This window comes from Crinia signifera, chromosome 8, assembly GCF_055691185.1.
Source record: "Crinia signifera chromosome 8, ASM5569118v1, whole genome shotgun sequence".
NCBI lineage: Eukaryota > Metazoa > Chordata > Amphibia > Anura > Myobatrachidae > Crinia > Crinia signifera.
In genome coordinates this window covers 15159085-15182036 of record NC_139224.1, presented here as the reverse complement: position 1 = coordinate 15182036, position 22952 = coordinate 15159085, and the positions used below count along the sequence as shown (strand labels likewise).

Sequence of the window (22952 nt, the reverse complement as noted above, 5' to 3'; positions counted from 1 at the left end):
CTCCTCACATATGTTGGAGGGGAGGGGTTCCCCATTACTGTGTGCTGGGTCTCCTCACATATGTTGGGGGGGGAAGGTTCCCCATTACTGTGTGCTTGGTCTCCTCACATATGTTGGGGTGTAGGGGTCCCTATTATTGTGTGCCAGGTCTCCTCACATATGTTGGGGTGTAGGGTTCCCCATATCTGTGTGCCGGGTCTCCTCACATATGTTGGGGGGGAGGGTTCCCCATTACTGTTTGCTGGGTCTCCTCACATATGTTGGGGTGTAGGGGTCCCCATTACTGTGTGCCGGGTCTCCTCGCATTTGTTGGATGGGGAGGGTTCCCCATTACTGTGTGCTGGGTCTCCTCACATATGTTGGGGGGGAAGGTTCCCCATTACTTTGTGCTGGGTCTCCTCACATATGTTGGGGTGTAGGGGTCCCCATTACTATGTGCCAGGTCTCCTCACATATGTTGGGGTGTAGGGGTCCCCATTACTGTGTGCCGGGTCTCCTCACATATGTTGGGGGGGAGGGGTTCCCCTTTACTGTGTGCTGGGTCTCCTAACATATGTTGGGGTGTTTCGTGGTGTAGGATTATTTGCATTGAGTATCACCGTATCTGCCTTCTGTCTCAGGAATATCTCGATGTTCTCGGGCGGCCAATGGTTCTAGCTGGAAATGAAGCCAAGCAGGTTCAGTGGACGAACGTTTACCAGGATGCGCTGGTGAGGAGACAAACCCCCCCCCCCTTTCTCCCCCCGGTCCTTTCTCCTGCATCTTCTATCAGTCTGTGACACATGTATGCATGCAGAAACACACACGTGTTCACACAGACATAGCGCTCCTGTACAAGCCCTTACTATGTGACTAATCACCATATGTACGTAATCCAGGCATGCTAGTAAGACACGCTCCGCGCCCCCGATGTCTGCGCTCCGCGCCCCCGATGTCTGCGCTCCGCGCCCCCGATGTCTGCGCTCCGCGCCCCCATGTCTGCGCTCCGCGTCCCCGATGTCTGCGCTCCCCCCATGCCTGCGCTCCGCACTCCCGATGTCTGCGCTCCGCGCCCCCATGTCTGCGCTCCGCGTCCCCGATGTCTGCGCTCCCCCCATGCCTGCGCTCCGCACTCCCGATGTCTGCGCTCCACTCCCCCCATGCCTGCGCTCCGCACCCCCGATGTCTGCGCTCTCTCCCTCTATTCTTACTTTTCCTTTTGCTGTTTCCCAGGGTCTGGGCCTGGTGGTGACCGGGACGCTGCCTGTGTTCAACCTGACATCCTCAGGTCCGGACGATTCGGGGAATCCAGGGAAGGTGAGGCGTAACCTGAATTCCGTTCTCAAGACCGGGTCGCACCCGTGTCCATGTTGGTGGCAGTGCCATAGGGCACATGGAGTGGTCGCCCTAAATTAGGCATTATAGGTTAGGTTGTGTATTTTCTGGCATATCGCCTGATGCAGGGGTGCCAGCTTCTGCGTCTGTTGGGGTCATCAGCCTGTGTCTGCCCCTAATGTTCCTGACACCCAGACACTGCGCGGCCGCCCCACAGACAGACGTGGTAGAGTGGAAAGTGTAACCGCAGAAGATGTCAGGCATCACTAAACTTTTACATGGTCTTTCTAATCTTCCCTGTACTTGCCTTGTCTATTATAATCGTCACCCCCCCTTCCCCCATATGTGTTCCTTCATTGTCCCCTCACCTGTGCCACCAGAACCGTCAGAACCAGCTTATTCTTGGCGTGATGGGTATCGATGTCGCCTTGGAAGATATCCAGAGATTGATGCCCCGATACAGCGTAAGTGATGGCTGGTGGGTGGTGTAACGCTGGGGAATGGGTGGGATGGCATCTGGTGACATTACAGAGACTCCTGGACAGATGCTGTGGTTGTGGTCACACCGGGATGGGCCGGTTGGTGGTGTAACGCTGGGGAATGGGTGGGAGTGCAACTGGTGATATTACAGAGACTCATGGACAGATGCTGTGGTTGTGGTCACAGTGGGATGAGCAGGTGGGTGGTGTAACACTGGGGAATGGGTGGGATGGCATCCGGTGACATTACATAGACTCCTGGACAGAAGCTGTGGTTGTGGTCACATCGGGATGAGAGGTGGGTGGTGTAACACTGGGGAATGGGTGGGATGGCATCCGGTGACATTACATAGACTCCTGGACAGAAGCTGTGGTTGTGGTCACATCGGGATGAGAGGTGGGTGGTGTAACGCTGGGGAATGGGTGGGATGGCATCTGGTGACATTATGGAGACTCCTGGACAGAAGCTGTGGTTGTGGTCACACCGGGATGGGCAGGTGGGTGGTGTAATGCTGGGGAATGGGTGGGATGGCATCTGGTGATATTACATAGACTCATGGACAGAAGCTGTGGTTGTGGTCACACCAGGATGGGCAGGTGGGTGGTGTAACGCTGGGGAATGGGTGGGATGGCATCTGGGGACATTACATAGACTCCTGGACAGAAGCTGTGGTTGTGGTCACATCGGGATGGGCCGGTGGGTGGTGTAACGCTGGGGAATGGGTGGGATGGCATCTGGTGATATTACAGAGACTCATGGACAGAAGCTGTGGTTGTGGTCACATCGGGATGGGCCGGTGGGTGGTGTAACGCTGGGGAATGGGTGGGATGGCATCTGGTGATATTACAGAGACTCCTGGACAGAAGCTGTGTTTCCGGTCACAGCGGGACGAGCAGGTGGGTAGTGTACCCGCTGGGCAATGTGTGGGAGTGCGTCTGGTGATATTAAAGAGATTCCTGGACAGAAGCTGTGGTTGTGGTCACACCGGGATGGGCAGAAGGGTGGTGTACCCTCTGGGCAATGTGTGGTAGGGCATCTAGCGATATTTTGGATATTCCAGGACAGAAGCTGTGGTTGTGGTCACATCGGGATGGGCAGAAGGGTGGTGTAACCTCTGGGTAATGTGTGGGTGGGAATCTGGCGATATTTTGGATATTCCTGGACAGAAGCTGTGGTTCTGGTCACATCGGGATGGGATGAGAATGAGGCAGGGAAATCTACTTCTTGGGCTGTAGGATGGATCTATGGTAATCTTACTGGTGTGTTTCCTGACAGCTGGGTGCCAATGGTTATATGTTTGCGATTGATCTGAACGGATATGTCCTGCTGCATCCCAACCTGAAGCCACAAGTAAGTACATACTGCGCTGTACGTGTCCCTAGCCAAGGCTTGATACCTCTCCCCCAGAGTGCTCCTCATGTGATATATGTATATACCCACGGTCATCCATGGCAATGCATATGTGAGGCATATATACTAGCTGCAAGAGACGCATCTCTATGCTTACATCTGTCACGCACCTCGTGCCCAGCCGCAGCCCCCCGTCCCTCACAACGAGTGTCCCCATCTCATTGTTGTCCCATTCTGCAATCTATACCCAGGTTATTAACTTCCAGGAGCCGGTAACTCTGGATTTCCTGGATGCGGAGCTGGAGGATGATAATAAGGAAGAGGTGAGTGTCACATGTATGCCAATTCCGACCCCGCGCCCTGACCTCTCTGTTACCTGGATGCTGTACATAATATCTTATCACCGCTGTGTGTTACTAGATCCGCAGGAGAATGATTGATGGATTAGAGGGTCACCAGTTTATCCGGACCTTGGTGAAATCGCTGGATGAGGTAACCCTGAACTTGGAGTGAGGCACAGGGGGCAGAGAGAGGTACTGCGGCAAGTAACATATGGGGCATAGTGAGAGATAGTGGTGTGAGATGGGGCTAGCGAGAGATGGGGGTGGTGAGGGATGATGTTTATTAGAGAGATGTGCAGTGAGGCTCACTGAAGTGGTGGGCACAAAGAGATGGGGGGGGGGGGAGTCAGGCTTCAGGATGGTGGCACAGTGAGAGGTTGGTGCAGGAAGAGGTGGTACAGGGAGATGATGGCAGTAAAGGTATGGGCGCAGTAAGAGGAGGATGGGTGCAGTGAGATGATTGCAGTGAGGGGTGGGTGCAGTAAGAAGATGGCAGTAAAGGTATGGACGCAGTAAGAGGAGGATGGGTGCAGTGAGATGATGGCAGTAAAGGGATGGGTGCAGTGAGATGATGGCAGTGAGGGGTGGGTGCAGTAAGAAGATGGCAGTAAAGGGATGGGCGCAGTAAGAGGAGGATGGGTGCAGTGAGATGATGGCAGTAAAGGGATGGGTGCAGTGAGATGATGGCAGTGAGGGGTGGGTGCAGTAAGAAGATGGCAGTAAAGGGATGGGCGCAGTAAGAGGAGGATGGGTGCAGTGAGATGATGGCAGTAAAGGGATGGGTGCAGTGAGATGATGGCAGTGAGGGGTGGGTGCAGTAAGAAGATGGCAGTAAAGGGATGGGCACAATAAGCGGAGGATGGGTGCAGTGAGATGATGGCAGTAAAGGGATGGGTGCAGTGAGATGATGGCAGTGAGGGGTGGGTGCAGTAAGAAGATGGCAGTAAAGGGATGGGCGCAGTAAGAGGAGGATGGGTGCAGTGAGATGATGGCAGTAAAGGGATGGGTGCAGTGAGATGATGGCAGTGAGGGGTGGGTGCAGTAAGAAGATGGCAGTAAAGGGATGGGCACAGTAAGAGGAGGATGGGTGCAGTGAGATGGTGGCAGTAAAGGGATGGGTGCAGTGAGATGATGGCAGTAAGGGGTGGGTGCAGTAAGAAGATGGCAGTAAAGGGATGGGCGCAGTAAGAGGAGGATGGGTGCAGTGAGATGATGGCAGTAAAGGGATGGGCGCAGGAAGAGGAGGATGGGTGCAGTGAGATGATGGCAGTAAAGGGATGGGTGCAGTGAGATGATGGCAGTGAGGGGTGGGTGCAGTAAGAAGATGGCAGTAAAGGGATGGCGCAGTGAGAGGAGGATGGGTGCAGTAAGAGGAGGGTGGGTGCAGTGAGATGATGGCAGTTAGGGGTGGGTGCAGTGAGAGGAGGATGGGTGCAGTGAGATGATGGCAGTGAGGGTTGGGTGCAGTAAGAGGAGGGTGGGTGCAGTGAGATGATGGCAGTTAGGGGTGGGTGCAGTGAGAGGAGGATGGGTGCAGTGAGATGATGGCAGTGAGGGGTGGGTGCAGTAAGAGGAGGGTGGGTGCAGTGAGATGATGGCAGTTAGGGGTGGGTGCAGTGAGAGGAGGATGGGTGCAGTGAGATGATGGCAGTGAGGGGTGGGTGCAGTAAGAGGAGGGTGGGTGCAGTATTTCATGTGGTTCTGGTAGAGCGGATTGATGCTGTCCATATCAGCCATGTTATGGGCCCCTTAGTGGAACCCATATACTTAGATTCCCAAAGATAGTCAATCGCATCTAGATCGTCAGTAACGGGAGTTAGACGCCAGCGTTACAGTGACGTCACAGGGGTCCTGGCATGGTCCCCTGTATATGTGCACAGTGGCCCCTGGCATGGCTCGCTGCTCACACCATTATAATCTCAGTAAATTCTGAGCAAAGTCAACCTGTGACCGTCAGCCACAATCCCATCACTCTAACGCTGGCGTCTAATGGTCGACCGGATGTGTGACGATGGGGCGATGTTCATCTGCATTTTGATATTTCCTTTCCCAGAGATACATTGATGAGACCGAGAGGACGTACACGTGGGCCCCCATACACAGTACAAACTACAGGTGAGAGGGACGCACAGAACAGGGGCCCCGGGAATTACATGAATTCAGGCTTCAGTCTGTTGCTATAATGCAATCCCTGATAAGTGCAGCCTGTTGCTGCCATCTAGTGGGCAAATATCATATCCGCATGCTATTACCTTGCGATCAATAATATTCCAAACTACATGATGTTGCAGTTGTTGTTAATGACTGTCGACCTTGTAATCTTCATGGTCCCACTAGTGATGGGCAGTCTGCTATGTGTAGCTTATGTGCCATGTGCACCTTGCCTGAAATTACAGAGATTCCCACGGATGATTTACGGACTGCGCTTCCCCTGTACATATGCTGATAGTCCTATCCTCACCAGCAGCGCTCAGGTACCACAGCTCTACACCTGGTGCAGGACATCGGAGCTCTCCGAGCACGCACAGGTTTACTTAACCCTCAATCCACTGGGTGACTATTTACACCCATTCAGTCCCAGGCGGAGATGTGTAAGACTACCCCGCCTTTGAGTATATTAGGTGCATGTACAGTGTCACCATTTGGGAGATCCGTCCACAGAGTGGGTCTGTGAGCGGCTCTGAATCAATCGTACAGTGAAATCCGTAGTGATCAGCTTATTGTGTTATTGTCCCTGTAAGATTTACTGGAAAAGTGTTTTATGTTATTCAAGTTTGGCTGCTTAACCTCTAGTAACATTTTTTTCTCCTCCCTCCTTGTTACTTCCCCTCTGTCCGTCCCTTGCCCTGCTGTCTTCATACCTGTACCTGTCTCTTTCTCTGCCCCATCTCTCGCCCCTTCCCTCTCTCTATGCACCTTTCTTTTAACCCCCACTCTCTCTTCTCGCCCTCTACCTCTTCCTCCATCCCTCTCTCACTCTCCCTCTTTCCTTCCCTATCTCTCTCTTCTCCTCTCTCCACCCCTCATCTTACCCCTGCCCTCCTACTTCCACTCTCTGTCCTCCCCTCTCCCCTGACCCATCTATTGACCCCTACCCCCTTCCGTTACCCCTGTTCTCCTTCTTCCTCTGTCATCCCCTAACTCTCTTCCCCTCACTCCCTCTCCCCCTGTCCCATGTAATGACCCCTATCTCCCTTCCCTTTCCCTTGCTCTCCGTCTTCCTCTCTCTGTCCTCCCCTCTCCCCTGACCCATCTATTGACCCCTACCCCCTTCCCTTACCCCTGTTATCCTTCTTCCTCTGTCATCCCCGAACTCTCTTCCCCTCACTCCCTCTCCCCCTGTCCCATGTAATGACCCCCTATCCCCCTTCCCTTACCCTTGCTCTCCATCTTCCTCACTCTGTCCTCCCCTCATACTCTCTCTCTTCCTGCCCCTTCTGTTGTTCCCTACCCCCCTTCCCTTACCATTTATTGCCTTCCTTCACCCAACCATTTCCATCTCTCACTTTCCCGGCACCTTCTATCCCCCCTCTTTCCCCCCTTACTGTCTCTGTCCGCCCTCCATCCCCCCATGTCTCTCTCTCTCCCCTTTTGTGTTGTCCCGGCAGCCTGGGACTGGTGTTGCCTCTGTACAGCTCCTATTACCTCCGAGCTAATCTGAGTGATCAGATCCTCCAGGTGCAGTGTAAGTTCCCCTTTGCTTGTGTGTTTCCCCATAAGTCCCCTTTTCCTTTTCCCCAGCTCACGCCTGTCCCCGGTCACTTCCCTGATTTGTCATTGTTGAGGGGGGAGATGTCTGGGGTGAGAACAGAAGTTGGCGTAGCATGCGGAGCCTGGCAGACACTCGCTGCCCGGGAGATGTGCATGAGACCTCTGTCCATCGGAATCATAATGAGTGTCTTTAAGTTTTACTCATTCAGATTAATCTCTGGATCAGATACTGTTGCTGTCTCTTCCTTTCTGCTTCCTCCTCAGTACCTATCATCTGCCTGTCTCTTTATGCTTCTTCCCCTGTCTCTCTATCACTTGCCTGTCTCTTCCTGCTTCCTCCTCTGTCTCTCTATCACCTGCCTGTCTCTTCTGCCTCATTCTCTGTCTCTCTATCACATGCCTGTCACTTCCTGCTTCCTCGTCTGTCTCTCTATCACATGCCTGTCTCTTCCTGCTTCCTCGTCTGTCTCTCTATCACCTGCCTGTCTCTTCCTGCTTCTGCTTTCTATCCCCTGCTTGTCTCTTCCTGCTTCCTCCTCCTCTGTCTATCACCTGTCTCATACAGAATATTCTCTGCAGTCACCTGCCCTGTCTCTTATGCACTCTCCTGCCCTGCTTCTCTGTCACCTGTCTCTTACACTATATCATTTTCATATGTCACCTGCCTGTCTCTCTGTCATCTGTCTCCTCATCACTGTGTATGACTGTATACTCAACTCTGTAATTACATGTTACATGTATGAGTAGCTGCACATACTGTATGTTCTCAATGTGCATGTAGGACGGTGCGCGCCCGATGGATAGGGTGATAAGACTGTGCACCCTGGGACATGTGTGTCCAGCCTGTTACTGTCCTACATCATGTCCTCCCTAGTACTGACTGTCGGGGTCATGTGTCTCCTGCCATAGGGTGCAGTGCATTCTGTATGGTGGGGTCCATCAGCTGCTGGCTAATACCAGGATAACAACAGTGCCGCTCTGCGATCTCTACCCCCATTTATGCTAATATAACCATGTGCTGGTGTGTTACAGTGTGATGTCACTGTTGTGCAAGCGTCACAGAAGTGCGCAGGCCTATACAGTGCCATTAATGTGTCTCATTCTCCATGTTCCCACATTTATCCAAGTCTTATTCTCTCCATTATCACCTCCTTTCTGTCATCCCTTATTTCCCATTCTTCCTTCTCGTCATTAAGTTCTGCTCCTTCCTTCCCTTCAGTCTTCTTCTCCTGTCTCTTTACTCTTCTTCCTTCCTCTCTTCTTTCTTATCTCAGTGTTCCTTTTCGGTCTTTCTCTCTTCCTCTCTTCACCCTTCCCTTCAGGTTTTCTCTTCTTCCTGTCTTCTGCCTTCCTCTCTTCCTCCTTTCCTCTTCCTTCTTTCTCATGTCTTTTTTTCCTTTCTAATTTCTTCCTTCCCTTCAGTCTTCCTCTCCTTTTTCACTTCTTCCTTCCTCTCTTCTTATTTTCTCATTTCTACCTTCCCTTCAGTCATATTCTCCTTCCTTTCTTCCTTCCTTCCTTCAGTCTTCCTCTCCTTTCTCTTTTTCTTCCTTCTCTTCAGTCTTACTCTACTTCCTCTCTTCTTCCTTCTCTCCAGTCTTCGTCTCCTTCATTCCTCTCTTCAGCCTTCCCTTCAGTCTTCCTTCCTGTCTTCTTCCTTCCCTTCACTCTTACTCTTATTCATCTCTTCCTTTATTCATTGGGACACGTCAGGGGCCACAGGCTTTACAGTGGGTAGTGGAGTGAGCATTCCTGCATCTAAAGAGGTTAAACTTCTTCCTGCCTCCCAGGCAGCCATGCTCCTCCCCTCCTCTACCCTGCCTCCAGGCTAGGAAACTCAGTTTTTTCGGTGCTGGCAGGAGCCACAGCCGAGCAGCACTTCTTTCAAGGTTTACCCTTATTCAGGTCTGAACTGAATAAAATTGTGGCTATTGTAGCAGCTTTTCTACCACCCACCTACGCCACATCCCTTGCTTCCTTCCAGTCTCTTCGCTTTATAGGGCAGGGGTAGGGGACATTCTTTTGCAAGAACCCAACCCCGGCCTGCTGAGTTCTCCAACAATCGTCACTGGGCCACCATTTGACTGGACTCTAAGCCAGAAGCCAAACCCTCAGCATGACGGGGCGGCGCTCCAACTGGGGGATGGTGGGGGGGTCGCCAGCGGTGCTTCTCCGAGGTATGGCTCGAATCCACAACAGCCACATGGGTTCGGGATGTGGTCTCCCGATGCTGCTCCCTAACCTTTCTTTTCCATGAGTCCTCCAGGGCAGGCTATCCAGAAGCTCCTGTTGTCGGGCGTCATAACTCCAGTCCCTGTGCCTCAGTGAGGCACTGGTTATGCTAGCCTCTTCCTGATCCGGAAGGCCAACGGGTCTTTCCGTCCCAACCTCAACTTAAAACGGCTCAACAGATTTTTTCCGAATCCCACAGTTCAGAATGGAGGCCCATGGATGGAGGCGATCCATAGTCCTGGTCTTACAACCAGTGGACTACATGGCATCCCTGGACATCCAGGACGCATACCTGCTTGTCCCCATCAGGCAAGAACATTGTCTGTGTCTAGAGTTTTCATGCTTTCTCATCGATCTTTATCCTGGGGGTCGTCTATTGGGAAACGGATTTCCTGAGTCGCCAGACTCTGGATGCCAGCGAATGGGCCCTCCATCTGGAAGTGTTCCAGATGCTGGTGTACCGTTGGGGAAGACCCGGGGTGGACTTAATGGTGTCATGACACAACCACCTGGTTACCCTGTGCGGGTCCAGGTCTAGCGACCCTTGGGGGCCTGCATGGTTGAGCCTTGTGGACTTTTGCTCTGATATATGTTTTTCCCCAGATCTCACTACCTCGGAGTAATCCGCAGGTTGAAGGGGGCACTTTGATCCTGGGTGCTCCACATTGGCCCAGATGGTGGCCAATCCGCCTGCCTTTACGTCCAGACCTGCTCACTCAGGTCCGTGTCTACATCCAAACCTGCAGTGTCTGGCTTTCAGGGGGTGGCTGTTGATACTTCAAAGGCTCTAACGGTGGGGTCATCTCACCTATGCTCCAGGCCCACAAACCTTCTTTGGCTAATGAAAGTATAGGTTTCAGCCTTGTCCATCCTGTTCCACAGGAAATCGGCATTACTGCAGGATGTCCTCTCTTTCATGCAAGGCATCCTTCGTATCCAACCTCCCTTTGTTCCCCCAGTTGCTCTGTGGGATCTTTCCCTGGTACTTGGGGCTCTTCAGGCCCCACCATTTACGCTATTACAGTCGGTGGACCTTTGTTGTCTCACCTGGAATTTTTTTTCTTTCTGTTGATAATTGTTTCGGCCTGGTGGCTGTCTGACCTGTCAGCCCTGTCTGTCAGTCACCTTTCATGATTTTCCATCTGGACAGAGCGGTTCTTTGCACTGTTCCTTCTCACCTCCTCGAGGTGGTGTCTACGTTTCATATGTGGTCCGTGCTTTGCACATCAATGTGCACCGCACTAAGGCTTTTCGGAAGTCCGTTCCTCTGTTTGTGCTTTATGTGTTTCAAATGAGAGGTTGGCCTGCTACTAAGCAGAAAATTGCCAGCTGGCTTCGATCTGTCGTTAAGCAGGCATACTTGGACACCTATGTCCCAGTTCCTGTGCATTCCACAAGGTCGGTGGGTGTGTCTTGGGCTGTTAAGGGCGATGCAACAGCAGAGCAACTTTGCAAGATGGTGATTTGTATATCCGCCAATACTTTCCTGCGCTTTTACGCGTTTCATACCTTTGCCTCCAAGGACTCAGCGTTTAGCCAAAGTGTACTTGCTGCGGCACAGACGCGTCCCCACCCTTAGGTGGCTGCTTTAGGATGTACCACTACAAAGCCTGTGGCCCCTGAGGTGTCCCGATGAATAAAACGAGATTTATGTCTTACCTGTTAAATCTCTTTTTTCGAGGATGTCAGGTGCCACAGGATCCCTCCCTGCTGCGCCTGTTTTAGTTACGTTACAATTATGTTAACGGTTTAGTAATCTAGTTCCTCTGTTGAGGGTACTAACCTGTGTTCAGAATGTATTTCTGTAGGGTGTTATTAAAAACTGAGCTTCCTGGCCTGGAGGCGGGGTAGAGGAGGGGAAGAGCATGGCTGCCTGGGAGGCAGGAAGAAGTTTAACCTCTATAGGTTCTGGAATGCTCACTTCACACTCCACTACCCACTGTAAAGCCTGTGGCCCGTGATGTCCCCGAAAAAAAGAGATTTAACAGGTAAGACATAAATCTCGTTTTCCTTCAGTCTTCCTCTCCTGCCTCTTTCTCATTCATTCTTCTAAAATTCTTTTCTTTCAATCTTTCTCTCCTGTCTCTTTTATCAATTCCTTCTTCTCTTATTCCTTCTCTCCAGTCTTCTTCTGTCTATCTCCTTACTTCTCTTCAGTCATCCTCTCCTTCCTCTTTTCTTCCTTCATCTCTTTTTCCTTCTTCTTGTCTTCCTTCGCTTCAATCTTTATCTTCTTCTTACCTTCTTCCTTCCCTTCAGTTTTCCTCTCCTTCTTCTCTTCTGCGTTCCTCTTTTTCCTTACTCCCTTCTTCCTTCCCATCAGACTTCCTCTCCTGTCCCTTCTTCCTTCCTTTGCCCTTCCCTTCAGTCTTTCTCTCCTTCCTGTCTTCTTCCTCTCCTGTCTCTTTCTCCTTCCTTCCTTTTTCCTTCGATTCAGTCTTTCTCTCCTTCCAGTCTTTTTCTCCTTCCAGTCTTCCTCTGTCCTCTCTTCTTTCTTCCTCTCTTCGTCTTCTTTCACTGCCCTTCAGTCTTCCTCTCTTCTTTCTTACTCTGTTCTTCCTTCCCTTCAGTCTTCCTTTCCTGTCTTTCTGCTTCTTTCTATTTCTTCTGTCTTCCTCTGCTTCCTGTCTTCTTCCTTTTCCACACTCTCTTGTCTCTCTCCCATTCAATTTTTTGTGTGTATCCCCTCTCTTTCCCCCCCTCTCCTCTCTCCCTCTCTGTCTCTCTCGCTCTCTCTTCTCCCCCCACCCCCTCACCACACTCTCCTCTCTCTCTTCCTCTCTCCACTATTTTGCCCCTCCATCCCCTCTCTCTCCCCCGTCTCTCCACTCTTTTGTCTCCCTCTAACCCCCTTCCAATCTGTGTGTGTCTCTCTCTCTCTCTTCCACTCTTTGTCTCTCTAAATTTACTAAGATTGGAGTTACTTTGAAGATGAGATGTTGCCCGTAGCAACCAATTAGATTCTACGTATTATTTATTTCTAGAAGTTAATAGATTCTGATTTGCTGTTATAGGCAACGCCCCATCTTCAATAGAACTCCCATCTTAGTAAATTTACCCCTTTGTCTCCACCTCACTCTGTCTCTGTCCCCCACTCTATTGTCCCCCTTATCTCTGTGCCCCCTCCTCTCTCTCCCCTCCCTCTTCCCCCCCCCTCCTCTCTCCCTCTCTCTTTGCTCTCTGTCTATCCCCTGCCCCTCTCTCCCACACTCTCTTGTCCCCCTCTCTGTCTCTTCCCCTCCATCTCTTTCATCTGTCTATACCCCTCCCCCTCACTCTGTCTTTCCCCCTCCCTCTCCCCCTTCTATCTCCCCTCCCTCTCTCTTTCTCCTCTCTGCCCCCCCCCCCCCCCCCCCCCTCTCTACTTTCTCTATATTCCTCTGTTCCTCTCCATTTCTCGCTTGCTGCTTATGTTTCATGGTGTTTATTGCAAGATTTATTTTCTGTTTGGTTTCAGTACAATTATGAAATACAATATTTTTATTCAATCCGCTCTTGAATAAAATATTGTTTGTAATGCCTCCTCCTCTCCACCCGTTCCTCCTTCTTTTCTTTTGTGTTCTTTTTCTTTGTGTTGTTTTTCTGCCTCTGGTGGATTTTCACAGATCCAAACAAGAAAACTAAGGGCAAGTATAATTCAGCAATAGACTGTTCTGCCCCCCCACCCACCCACCCGCCTGCCTGCCCGTCACCCTGACCGTAACACCTACTACCACCCCCTCACAGAACCCTGTATGTGTCCCCCCGTCACCTCCCTGGAGACCCTGTGTTATCACCACGATCTCCCCCACCCTATATTACTGCCTTCTCTGAACCCCTCAATAATAAACGTCTCCCGAAGCCACATATATATATAATGTGTGTATTAATATATATATGTGCGTGTGTACCTGGCATAGGCTGCTATCTGGCCCCTATGGTGCTATTGCTAAAGAAGGGGTTAAATCAGGCAAGTAATGTTAATCCTCCTCTGTGCTCCCACTTGCTCCTTATTCTCTTTTTACTCCCTCCGTGATTTTTAAGTTTCCATTTTCCAATTGTTTCCCTTCCCTTCTCCATTGTTTTACCTCCTATGTCTCAACCCTTCTTTTTTCGACTCCCTGTTATTTACCCACTCGCTCCCTTTTCCCTAAGGACCCATCACCCTTCCCTTGGCATCTGTCCCAGCTGTGTATCCTGTCCCCCCCCCACCCCCCCCCCCCCCCCCCCCCATCCTGTCTCCTGTACGCTGAGCGATCTGGAAATGAGAAATGCCGCAGCTTGTGAATGAGCCCCTCACGGTGGAGCCCTCATTACGTCATCGCTTTTCTGGATTGCTGAGCTTAGAGGAAACATTGCCCAAATGTCCTCCTCTAACCCATTGCTACCGGGTGTCTCACCACTCCACCCCTCATCTGCCTTGCTGCCTCTCCTATATGTCCGGCCACTTGCGATGGATCCGTGGCCTTCATCTAGTTACCACAAATGGGTATTAGTTACTGATGATGTCTTATAGCACTCACTCACCACCCCTACCCCTCTTATCAGCACAAGCTGGGAGGGGGCAATGCTGGGGCCGACGATGTGGGAGATGGGGGCTGTTGTTGGGGGTCTGGAAGTCGCTGGAGGGGGAGAAAGGGGTTATCCGGCCCAGCACTGCCCCCTGCAGCTTCTGCAGTGTCCCTGTAATGGCAATGCTGAGAATACAATTATAGTCACCTGTAGTCTCACTCTACCTTCCCATCCCATCATCGCTTGTCCTTCCCTCACCTTGACCTCTGATCAGAAGGTTACAGTCCAACCAGACACGTCTTCCCAGGCCAACCCACAGCCGTGCACCCCAGTGCATTATGGGTGGTAACTAGAGGCAGCCTTTACAGGGAAAAAAGAATACAATAATAAATCTAGCAAAATTCCTGACATTATCTGAAAGCAATATAAATTGTTACCTGTAGCATGACCTCTCGGAGACCCCTTTATAAGGGCAATACTAAGGCCCTCGCTGCGCCCCCACAATGCACTGTGCCTCCTGTCCGGGCGGCTGGCGTGTGCTTGGACTGTCTTGCTGGGGACCCCAGTGTGGCTTCGTAGATGCCTGAGCACAGTACTTTCTGTAACCCTGAATGGTGCAGTTGAGTATAACACCCGAGTATCTCATGCATGACTTGTGGGCACTTACTGAGATCCAAGGGTACCTGTCAGCTTAGTAGAGTCACAGCCACAAAGTAGTGCAAACGTCTGAGGTATGTCCTCCACAATTCTCCGGAGGTAAGTTACATGCACATACAGAGCACATGCAGACATATCTGACCTTAGTGACCCGCACATCTCTCGGATCTTACTGCATTACATGCAACTGAACACTAGAGGGAGCTGTAGCCTCTGTGCACCCCATTGGCTGTTACACCACATTTATCCACCGTCCGACTGTATTCTGTCTTCACTTAAGGAAAGGATAGAGGCCCAGGAACATATTTAATACCTCAAATAGTACAGATAGGTGCTTATATTATTTTAGTTATATTATTTTATTAGCGCCGACATATATTTAGAGGGTACTTCTCCATTTTACTAACAGGATATTTTCCTAAACATAAGAAATTTCCAGCCAATGAATTACTGCAGTACCCGCATTATCTGTGATGCTGTTTTAGACCAGTAGTAATAGGGTTGTCTCACCTGTTATCCCACGGTATGGCACTAGGTGGCGCTGTCCTGTGCTGATCATTCATGTCACCTGTGTATTGAGGAAGCATAGGTACAGCTTGATACATCTGAACCACAGCCGTAGTCTGGGAACTTTTAAAGGCGGCTTCGTATTGGATGTACGTGTAATTCAGGTTTGGTCACTGTCTAGGTTATATAACACTTCTACTTCATAGGTACCTTGTTCCAACACCCCTACACATACACAAACACACACACACACTATACACATGAGCTGTAACAAACGTCCCCTGTATTATACACAATAGAACAGGCTTTAGCTGTACCTCTCCAGATGTTGTGGAGCGACAAGACCCTGTGTAGACTTCCAGCATGCTTAACCTTGTAGTTCTGCAACAGCGGGTGAGCCACAGGTAGCTTACACCCACACATAAGACAGAAACCAGCTCCCACACATCCTGGCAGAACAGATACGTCACACTGAGGGAGTGAGCCCCTAATATCCGTACACCCCTATACATGTTCTGGGATCCCCCCACAGAGGGTATGATTCCCCCCTGTGGCCATGCAAGGAAGAGCCACCCTCCCTCACTCGCTGGATAACTCTTCTTCTCTGTTACAGACTTTGAGTCCCTGATGCCCAACACCTTTGAGTCTGAGGGGCGCGTGTTCCTGGCTCCGAGGTACAGTGACCTATACTGTAAGGCATCCAATTTATGGCTTCACTTTGTGGTGTCTTTTCCTTCATTATTATCCTCTACATCAGAGGTAGTCAGCATTTGGTCTTCCAGCTGTTGTGGAACTAAACATTTCAGCATTCCCCCCACACATATTTGCAAACTGTGGGCATGGTGGGTAGTGTAGTTCCACAGCAGATGGAGGTCCACATATTATATACAGTACCCCTGCTATATATTTTCATTTGTTCTTTTTTTCTCCTCTACCGTGACCTGTCTTCTGTTCTTCTCTACCGTGATCTGATTTCTGTGCTTCTCTACGGTGAACCATCTTCTGTCTTTCTCTATGGTGAACCGTCTTCTGTCCGTCTTCTGTCCTTCTCTATGGTGAATCGTCTTCTGTCCTTCTCTACGGTGAACCGTCTTCTGTCTTTCTCTACGGTGAACCGTCTTCTGTCTGTCTTCTGTCCTTCTCTATGGTGAATCGTCTTCTGTCCTTCTCTACGGTGAACCGTCTTCTGTCTTTCTCTACGGTGAACCGTCTTCTGTCCGTCTTCTGTCCTTCTCTATGGTGAACCGTCTTCTGTCCTTCTCAACGGTGAACCATCTTCTGTCCTTCTCAACGGTGAACCATCTTCTGTCCTTCTCTACGGTGGACCGTCTTGTGTCCTTCTCTCGTGAGAAACATATTCTGTCCTTCTTTGCTCTATCATAGCCCTTCTTCCGTCCTTCTATCCTCTACCATGACCTGTCTCCTGTCATTCTCTCCTCTACCATGACACATCTTCTGTCCTCGTCCCCTCCTCTACCATCACACGTCTTATGTCCTTCTCTCCTCTACCATAACCCGTCTTTTGTCCTGTCCTCTACCATGACATGTCTTCTGTCCTCTGACCTGACCCATTTTCTGTACTCCTCTTCTTTTATATGACCTATCTTCTGTCATCTTCTCCATGGACCTGACTTTTGACCTTTCCTTTTCTACCATGACCCTTCTTATGACCTTCTCTCCTCTCCTGGGCCACATTTATTTTCTGTCCTCCTTTATTCTGACACGCCTTCTGTCCTCCTTGTCACTGTCTGTCACTGAGAAGACAGGAGACATGTCTTCTCTCCTCTGGGACACACCTTCAATCCAGTCCTTTACCGTGACTCCTATTTTTTCCTTCTCACCTCTACTATGACCCATCTTCTGTCTCACCTCCATTGGGACCTCTGTTCTGTCCTTCTCTCCTCTCCTGGGATAAATCTTCCATTGGTCTGTACCACAACACTTCTTCTGTCCTTCTCTTCTCCATCACACGTCTTGTGTCCTTCTCCTATGCCATGTCCCATTTTCTGTTCTCTCTTCTACCATGACACGTCTTCTGTACTACTCTATCGTGAAATGTCTTCTGTCCTTCTATACCAGGACACATCTTCTGTCCTTCTCTTCTCCATGATACGTCTTCTGTCTTTTTCTCCTCTGCCATGTCCAATTTTCTGTTCTTCTCTTCTCTACCATTACATGTCATCTGTCCTACTCTACCGTGACACGTCCTCTGTCCTACTCTACCGTGACACGTCCTCTGTCCTACTCTACCGTGAAACGTCCTCTGTCCTACTCTACCGTGACACGTCCTCTGTCCTACTCTACCATGACACATCCTCTGTCCTACTCTACTGTGACACATCATCTGTCCTACTCTACCGTGACACGTCCTCTGTCCTACTCTACCATGACACATCCTCTGTCCTACTCTACTGTGACACATCATCTGTCCTACTCTACCGTGACACGTCCTCTGTCCTACTCTACCGTGACATGTCCTCTGTCCAACCCTACCGTGACACGTCCTCTGTTCAACCCTTGCGTGACACGTCCTCTGTCCTTATGCCGTGACAGGTCTTCTGTCTTTCTATACCGTGACACGTCATCTGTCCTTCTCTGCCATGACACATCTTCTGTCCTTCTCTACCATGACATGTCTTCTGTCCTTCTCCTCTTCAATTCTCTAGATCTTTTATCTCTACCTCTCTTATCTCCTTTTTACTCTGTTCTTCATATTCAATGTTTGCTTTATCTTCTATGACACCCGTGTTACATCTTTCTGTCCAACTTATTTTCCCCCACCCACCCTGTGTCCCTTCTCCCTCTGTGGCTCCTACCTTGCTCCTCATTTCCCTGTATCTTGTTCCTCCACTTCACTCCACTTCTTTCTTCTTCGTTCTCCACCTCTCTGACTCGTTTTCCACCCCATTGATGCCTCACAGACAGTATTGCCGGGAGCTTGAACAGTCAGAGAACAACACTGAGTTCCTATTGAACTTCATCACACTTATGGAGAAAGTGACCCCAGACTCCAAGCAGTGTGAGTATTATGGTGTAACGGACATGGACCATGTCCTGTGCATCGGGGAGGCTTCCTGGAATGGTGGAAGGTGACACTGGTTGTCCTATCTTGCAGGTGACAGCTTCCTGCTACATAACCTCATTTTGGATACGGGTATCACGAGGGACTTGGCTGACCGTGTTTGGAAGGACAAGGATCTTCTCACGTGAGGGAACTAAATGTGCCTGAGATGTCACCCACACCCTAATTATTGTATCACAGTCATAGAAGCCACTGACACCAGATACTATCAGGCAGTGATATATAACCTGTCCTCCGCCATGTAGATAATGTCCAGGTTGTGAGCACAGGTGTCCTGAGAGATCCACCTGTTCTCACAGCAATGATTGCAGCCTGTAAATGGCGTCCCCCTGGTCAGTATCAGCAGTGCACACGTCACATTATTGGCCTCAGAGAACCAGTGTGAAGCCATTTCCCAGGCATGGTGATGAGCTTGTGGGAATCTCGTCAGTATTGTTGGCCAAACCTCTAGCCCCACCACACCTATACTACCTATTGTTCCTCTCTCCTCCTCTTCCTCACAGGTACGGTCTTCTCGCTGTGTTTGCTGCTACAGACGGAGGTATAACCCGTGTCTTCCCCAACAAGTGAGTCCCCTACTATAGCCGTCTGCACCTCAGGGTTTGGGACGGGTGTAACGTGCACTTTTCCCCATATAATGTATTTTTCTGTGCAACAGCGCCAGCAGCTTGGTGTCTCGCCTCCTTAATGGTCACCTAATACATACATCACTATAGGTCTGAAGGGACGGCATATTGTCGCAGTTTGCAGCCAGCTGTAATAACCTGATACATTGTGCCCCTTACATCATATCACTGGGTGAGTCATCTTCATGCATCACCTTTTGCTTTATGTCGCCAGAGCCGCAGATGACTGGATGGAGGACATGGAGCCCCATAATTCCACATTTTACAGAAGAAGCCTGGACAACAAAGGCTATATCTTCCGAGCCCCATATAGGGAATGTGAGTTATAGAGTATGAGAAGGAGGGGGAAGACTGGGCGATGGGTGGGTGAGGGGAACACTGGGCGATGGGTGGGTGAGGGGGAACACTGGGCGATGGGTGAGTGAGGGGAACACTGGGTGATGGGTGGGTGAGGGGAACACTGGGCGATGGGTGAGTGAGGGGAACACTGGGCGATGGGTGGGTGAGGGGAACACTGGGCGATGGGTGGGTGAGGGGGAACACTGGGCGATGGGTGAGTGAGGGGAACACTGGGTGATGGGTGGGTGAGGGGAACACTGGGCGATAGGTGGGTGAGAGGAACACTGGGCGATGGGTGGGTGAGAGGAACATTGGGCGATGGGTGGGTGAGAGGAATACTGGGCGATGGGTGGGTGAGAGGAACACTGGGCGATGGGTGGGTGAGGGGAACACTGGGCGATGGGTGGGTGAGAGGAACACTGGGCGATGGGTGGGTGAGAGGAATACTGGGCGATGGGTGGGTGAGGGGAACACTGGGCGATGGGTGAGGGGAATACTGGGCGATGGGTGAGTGAGGGGAACACTGGGCGATGGGTGGGTGAGGGGAACACTGGGCGATGGGTGGGTGAGAGGAACACTGGGCGATGGGTGGGTGAGGGGGAACACTGGGCGATGGGTGGGTGAGGGGGAACACTGGGTGATGGGTGGGTGAGGGGAACACTGGATGATGGGTGAGTGAGGGGAACACTGGGCGATGGGTGGGTGAGGGGAACACTGGGCGATGGGTGGGTGAGGGGAATACTGGGACGATGGGTGGGTGAGGGGGAACACTGGGAGATGGGTGAGTGAGGGGAACACTGGGTGTTGGGTGGGTGAGGGGAACACTGGGTGATGGGTGAGTGAGGGGAACACTGGGCGATGGGTGGGTGAGGGGGAACACTGGGTGATGGGTGAGTGAGGGGAACACTGGGCGATGGGTGAGTGAGGGGAACACTGGGTGAGGGGGAACACTGGGTGATGGGTGGGTGAGGGGGAACACTGGGCGATGGGTGAGTGAGGGGAACACTGGGTGATGGGTGAGTGAGGGGAACACTGGGCGATGGGTGGGTGAGTGGGAACACTGAGCGATGGGTGGGTGAGGGGGAACACTGGGCGATGGGTGGGTGAGGGGAACACGGTGATGGGTGAGTGACGGGAACACTGGGTGATGGGTGGGTGAGGGGAACACTGGGCGATGGGTGGGTGAGTGGGAACTCTGAGCGATGGGTGGGTGAGGGGGAACACTGGGCGATGGGTGGGTGAGGGGAACACGGTGATGGGTGAGTGACGGGAACACTGGGTGATGGGTGGGTGAGGGGAACACTGGGTGATGGCTGTGTGAAGGGAACAGTGGGTGTTGGGTGAGTGAGGGGAACACTGGGTGATGGGTGGGGGGAACACTGGGTGATGGGTGGGTGAGGGGAACACTGGGCGATGGGTGGGTGAGGGGAACACTGGGCGATGGGTGGGTGAGGGGAACACGGTGATGGGTGAGTCACGGGAACACTGGGTGATGGGTGGGTGAGGGGAACACTGGATGGTGGGTGAGTGAGGGGAACACTGGGCGATGGGTGAGTGAGGGGAACACTGGGTGATGGCTGTGTGAAGGGAACACTGGGTGTTGGGTGAGTGAGGGGAACACTGGGTGATGGGTGGGGGGAACACTGGGTGATGGGTGGGTGAGGGGAAACACTGGGCGATGGGTGGGTGAGGGGGAACACTGGGCGATGGGTGGCTGAGGGGAACACGGTGATGGGTGAGTGACGGAAACACTGGTTGATGGGTGGGTGAGGGGAACACTGGATGATGGGTGAGTGAGGGGAACACTGGGTGATGGATGGGTGAGGGGAACACTGGGTGATGGCTGTGTGAAGGGAACAGTGGGTGTTGGGTGAGTGAGGGGAACACTGGGTGATGGGTGGGGGGAACACTGAGTGATGGGTGAGTGAGGGGAACACTGGGTGATGGATGAGTGAGGGGAACACTGGGCGATGGGTGAGTGAGGGGAACACTGGGTGATGGCTGTGTAAAGGGAACACTGGGTGTTGGGTGGGTGAGGGGGAACACTGGGCGATGGGTGGGTGAGGGGGAACACTGGGTGATGGGTGGGTGAGGGGAACACTGGGTGATGGGTGAGTGAGGGGAACACTGAGCGATGGGTGGGTGAGGGGAACACGGTGATGGGTGAGTGACGGGAACACTGGGTGATGGGTGGGTGAGGGGAACACTGGATGGTGGGTGAGTGAGGGGAACACTGGGCGATGGGTGAGTGAGGGGAACACTGGGCGATGGCTGTGTGAAGGGAACAGTGGGTGTTGGGTGAGTGAGGGGAACACTGGGTGATGGGTGGGGGGAACACTGGGTGATGGGTGAGTGAGGGGAACACTGGGTGATGGGTGGGTGAGGGGGAACACTGGGCGATGGGTGGGTGAGGGGGAACACTGGGCGATGGGTGAGTGAGGGGAACACTGGTTGATGGATGGGTGAGGGGAACACTGGGTAATGGCTGTGTGAAGGGAACAGTGGGTGTTGGGTGAGTGAGGGGAACACTGGGTGATGGGTGGGGGGAACACTGAGTGATGGGTGAGTGAGGGGAACACTGGGTGATGGATGAGTGAGGGGAACACTGGGCGATGGGTGGGGGGAACACTGGGCGATGGGTGAGTGAGGGGAACACTGGGTGATGGGTGGGTGAGGGGAACACTGGATGATGGGTGAGTGAGGGGAACACTGGTTGATGGATGGGTGAGGGGAACACTGGGTAATGGCTGTGTGAAGGGAACAGTGGGTGTTGGGTGAGTGAGGGGAACACTGGGTGATGGGTGGGGGGAACACTGGGTGATGGGTGAGTGAGGGGAACACTGGGTGATGGGTGGGTGAGGGGGAACACTGGGCGATGGGTGGGTGAGGGGGAACACTGGGCGATGGGTGAGTGAGGGGAACACTGGTTGATGGATGGGTGAGGGGAACACTGGGTAATGGCTGTGTGAAGGGAACAGTGGGTGTTGGGTGAGTGAGGGGAACACTGGGTGATGGGTGGGGGGAACACTGAGTGATGGGTGAGTGAGGGGAACACTGGGTGATGGATGAGTGAGGGGAACACTGGGCGATGGGTGGGGGGAACACTGGGCGATGGGTGAGTGAGGGGAACACTGGGTGATGGCTGTGTGAAGGGAACAGTGGGTGTTGGGTGAGTGAGGGGAACACTGGGTGATGGGTGGGGGGAACACTGAGTGATGGGTGAGTGAGGGGAACACTGGGTGATGGATGAGTGAGGGGAACACTGGGCGATGGGTGGGGGGAACACTGGGCGATGGGTGAGTGAGGGGAACACTGGGTGATGGGTGGGTGAGGGGAACACTGGATGATGGGTGAGTGAGGGGAACACTGGTTGATGGATGGGTGAGGGGAACACTGGGTAATGGCTGTGTGAAGGGAACAGTGGGTGTTGGGTGAGTGAGGGGAACACTGGGTGATGGGTGGGGGGAACACTGGGTGATGGGTGAGTGAGGGGAACACTGGGTGATGGGTGGGTGAGGGGGAACACTGGGCGATGGGTGGGTGAGGGGGAACACTGGGCGATGGGTGGGTGAGGGGGAACACTGGGCGATGGGTGAGTGAGGGGAACACTGGTTGATGGATGGGTGAGGGGAACACTGGGTAATGGCTGTGTGAAGGGAACAGTGGGTGTTGGGTGAGTGAGGGGAACACTGGGTGATGGGTGGGGGGAACACTGAGTGATGGGTGAGTGATTGGAACACTGGGTGATGGATGAGTGAGGGGAACACTGGGTGATGGGTGGGGGGAACACTGGGCGATGGGTGAGTGAGGGGAACACTGGGT

General features: G+C 52.2%; 1 protein-coding gene across 1 annotated transcript in view; it reads left to right on the top strand.

Moving 5' to 3' along the window:
- Nucleotides 1-22952, top strand: part of CACNA2D2 (calcium voltage-gated channel auxiliary subunit alpha2delta 2) — a gene marked incomplete at its 3' end in the record, with an annotated part of 191874 nt that overhangs the window by 155348 nt on the left and 13574 nt on the right. The window contains exons 15-28 of the mRNA XM_083158159.1: nucleotides 621-710; nucleotides 1213-1296; nucleotides 1695-1778; nucleotides 3070-3144; nucleotides 3396-3467; nucleotides 3565-3636; nucleotides 5539-5600; nucleotides 7094-7170; nucleotides 13034-13054; nucleotides 15697-15757; nucleotides 18005-18102; nucleotides 18199-18289; nucleotides 18669-18731; nucleotides 19006-19109. Coding sequence (XP_083014285.1) covers nucleotides 621-710; nucleotides 1213-1296; nucleotides 1695-1778; nucleotides 3070-3144; nucleotides 3396-3467; nucleotides 3565-3636; nucleotides 5539-5600; nucleotides 7094-7170; nucleotides 13034-13054; nucleotides 15697-15757; nucleotides 18005-18102; nucleotides 18199-18289; nucleotides 18669-18731; nucleotides 19006-19109 — 1054 coding nt within the window. The remainder of the gene's footprint in view (nucleotides 1-620; nucleotides 711-1212; nucleotides 1297-1694; nucleotides 1779-3069; nucleotides 3145-3395; nucleotides 3468-3564; nucleotides 3637-5538; nucleotides 5601-7093; nucleotides 7171-13033; nucleotides 13055-15696; nucleotides 15758-18004; nucleotides 18103-18198; nucleotides 18290-18668; nucleotides 18732-19005; nucleotides 19110-22952) is intronic.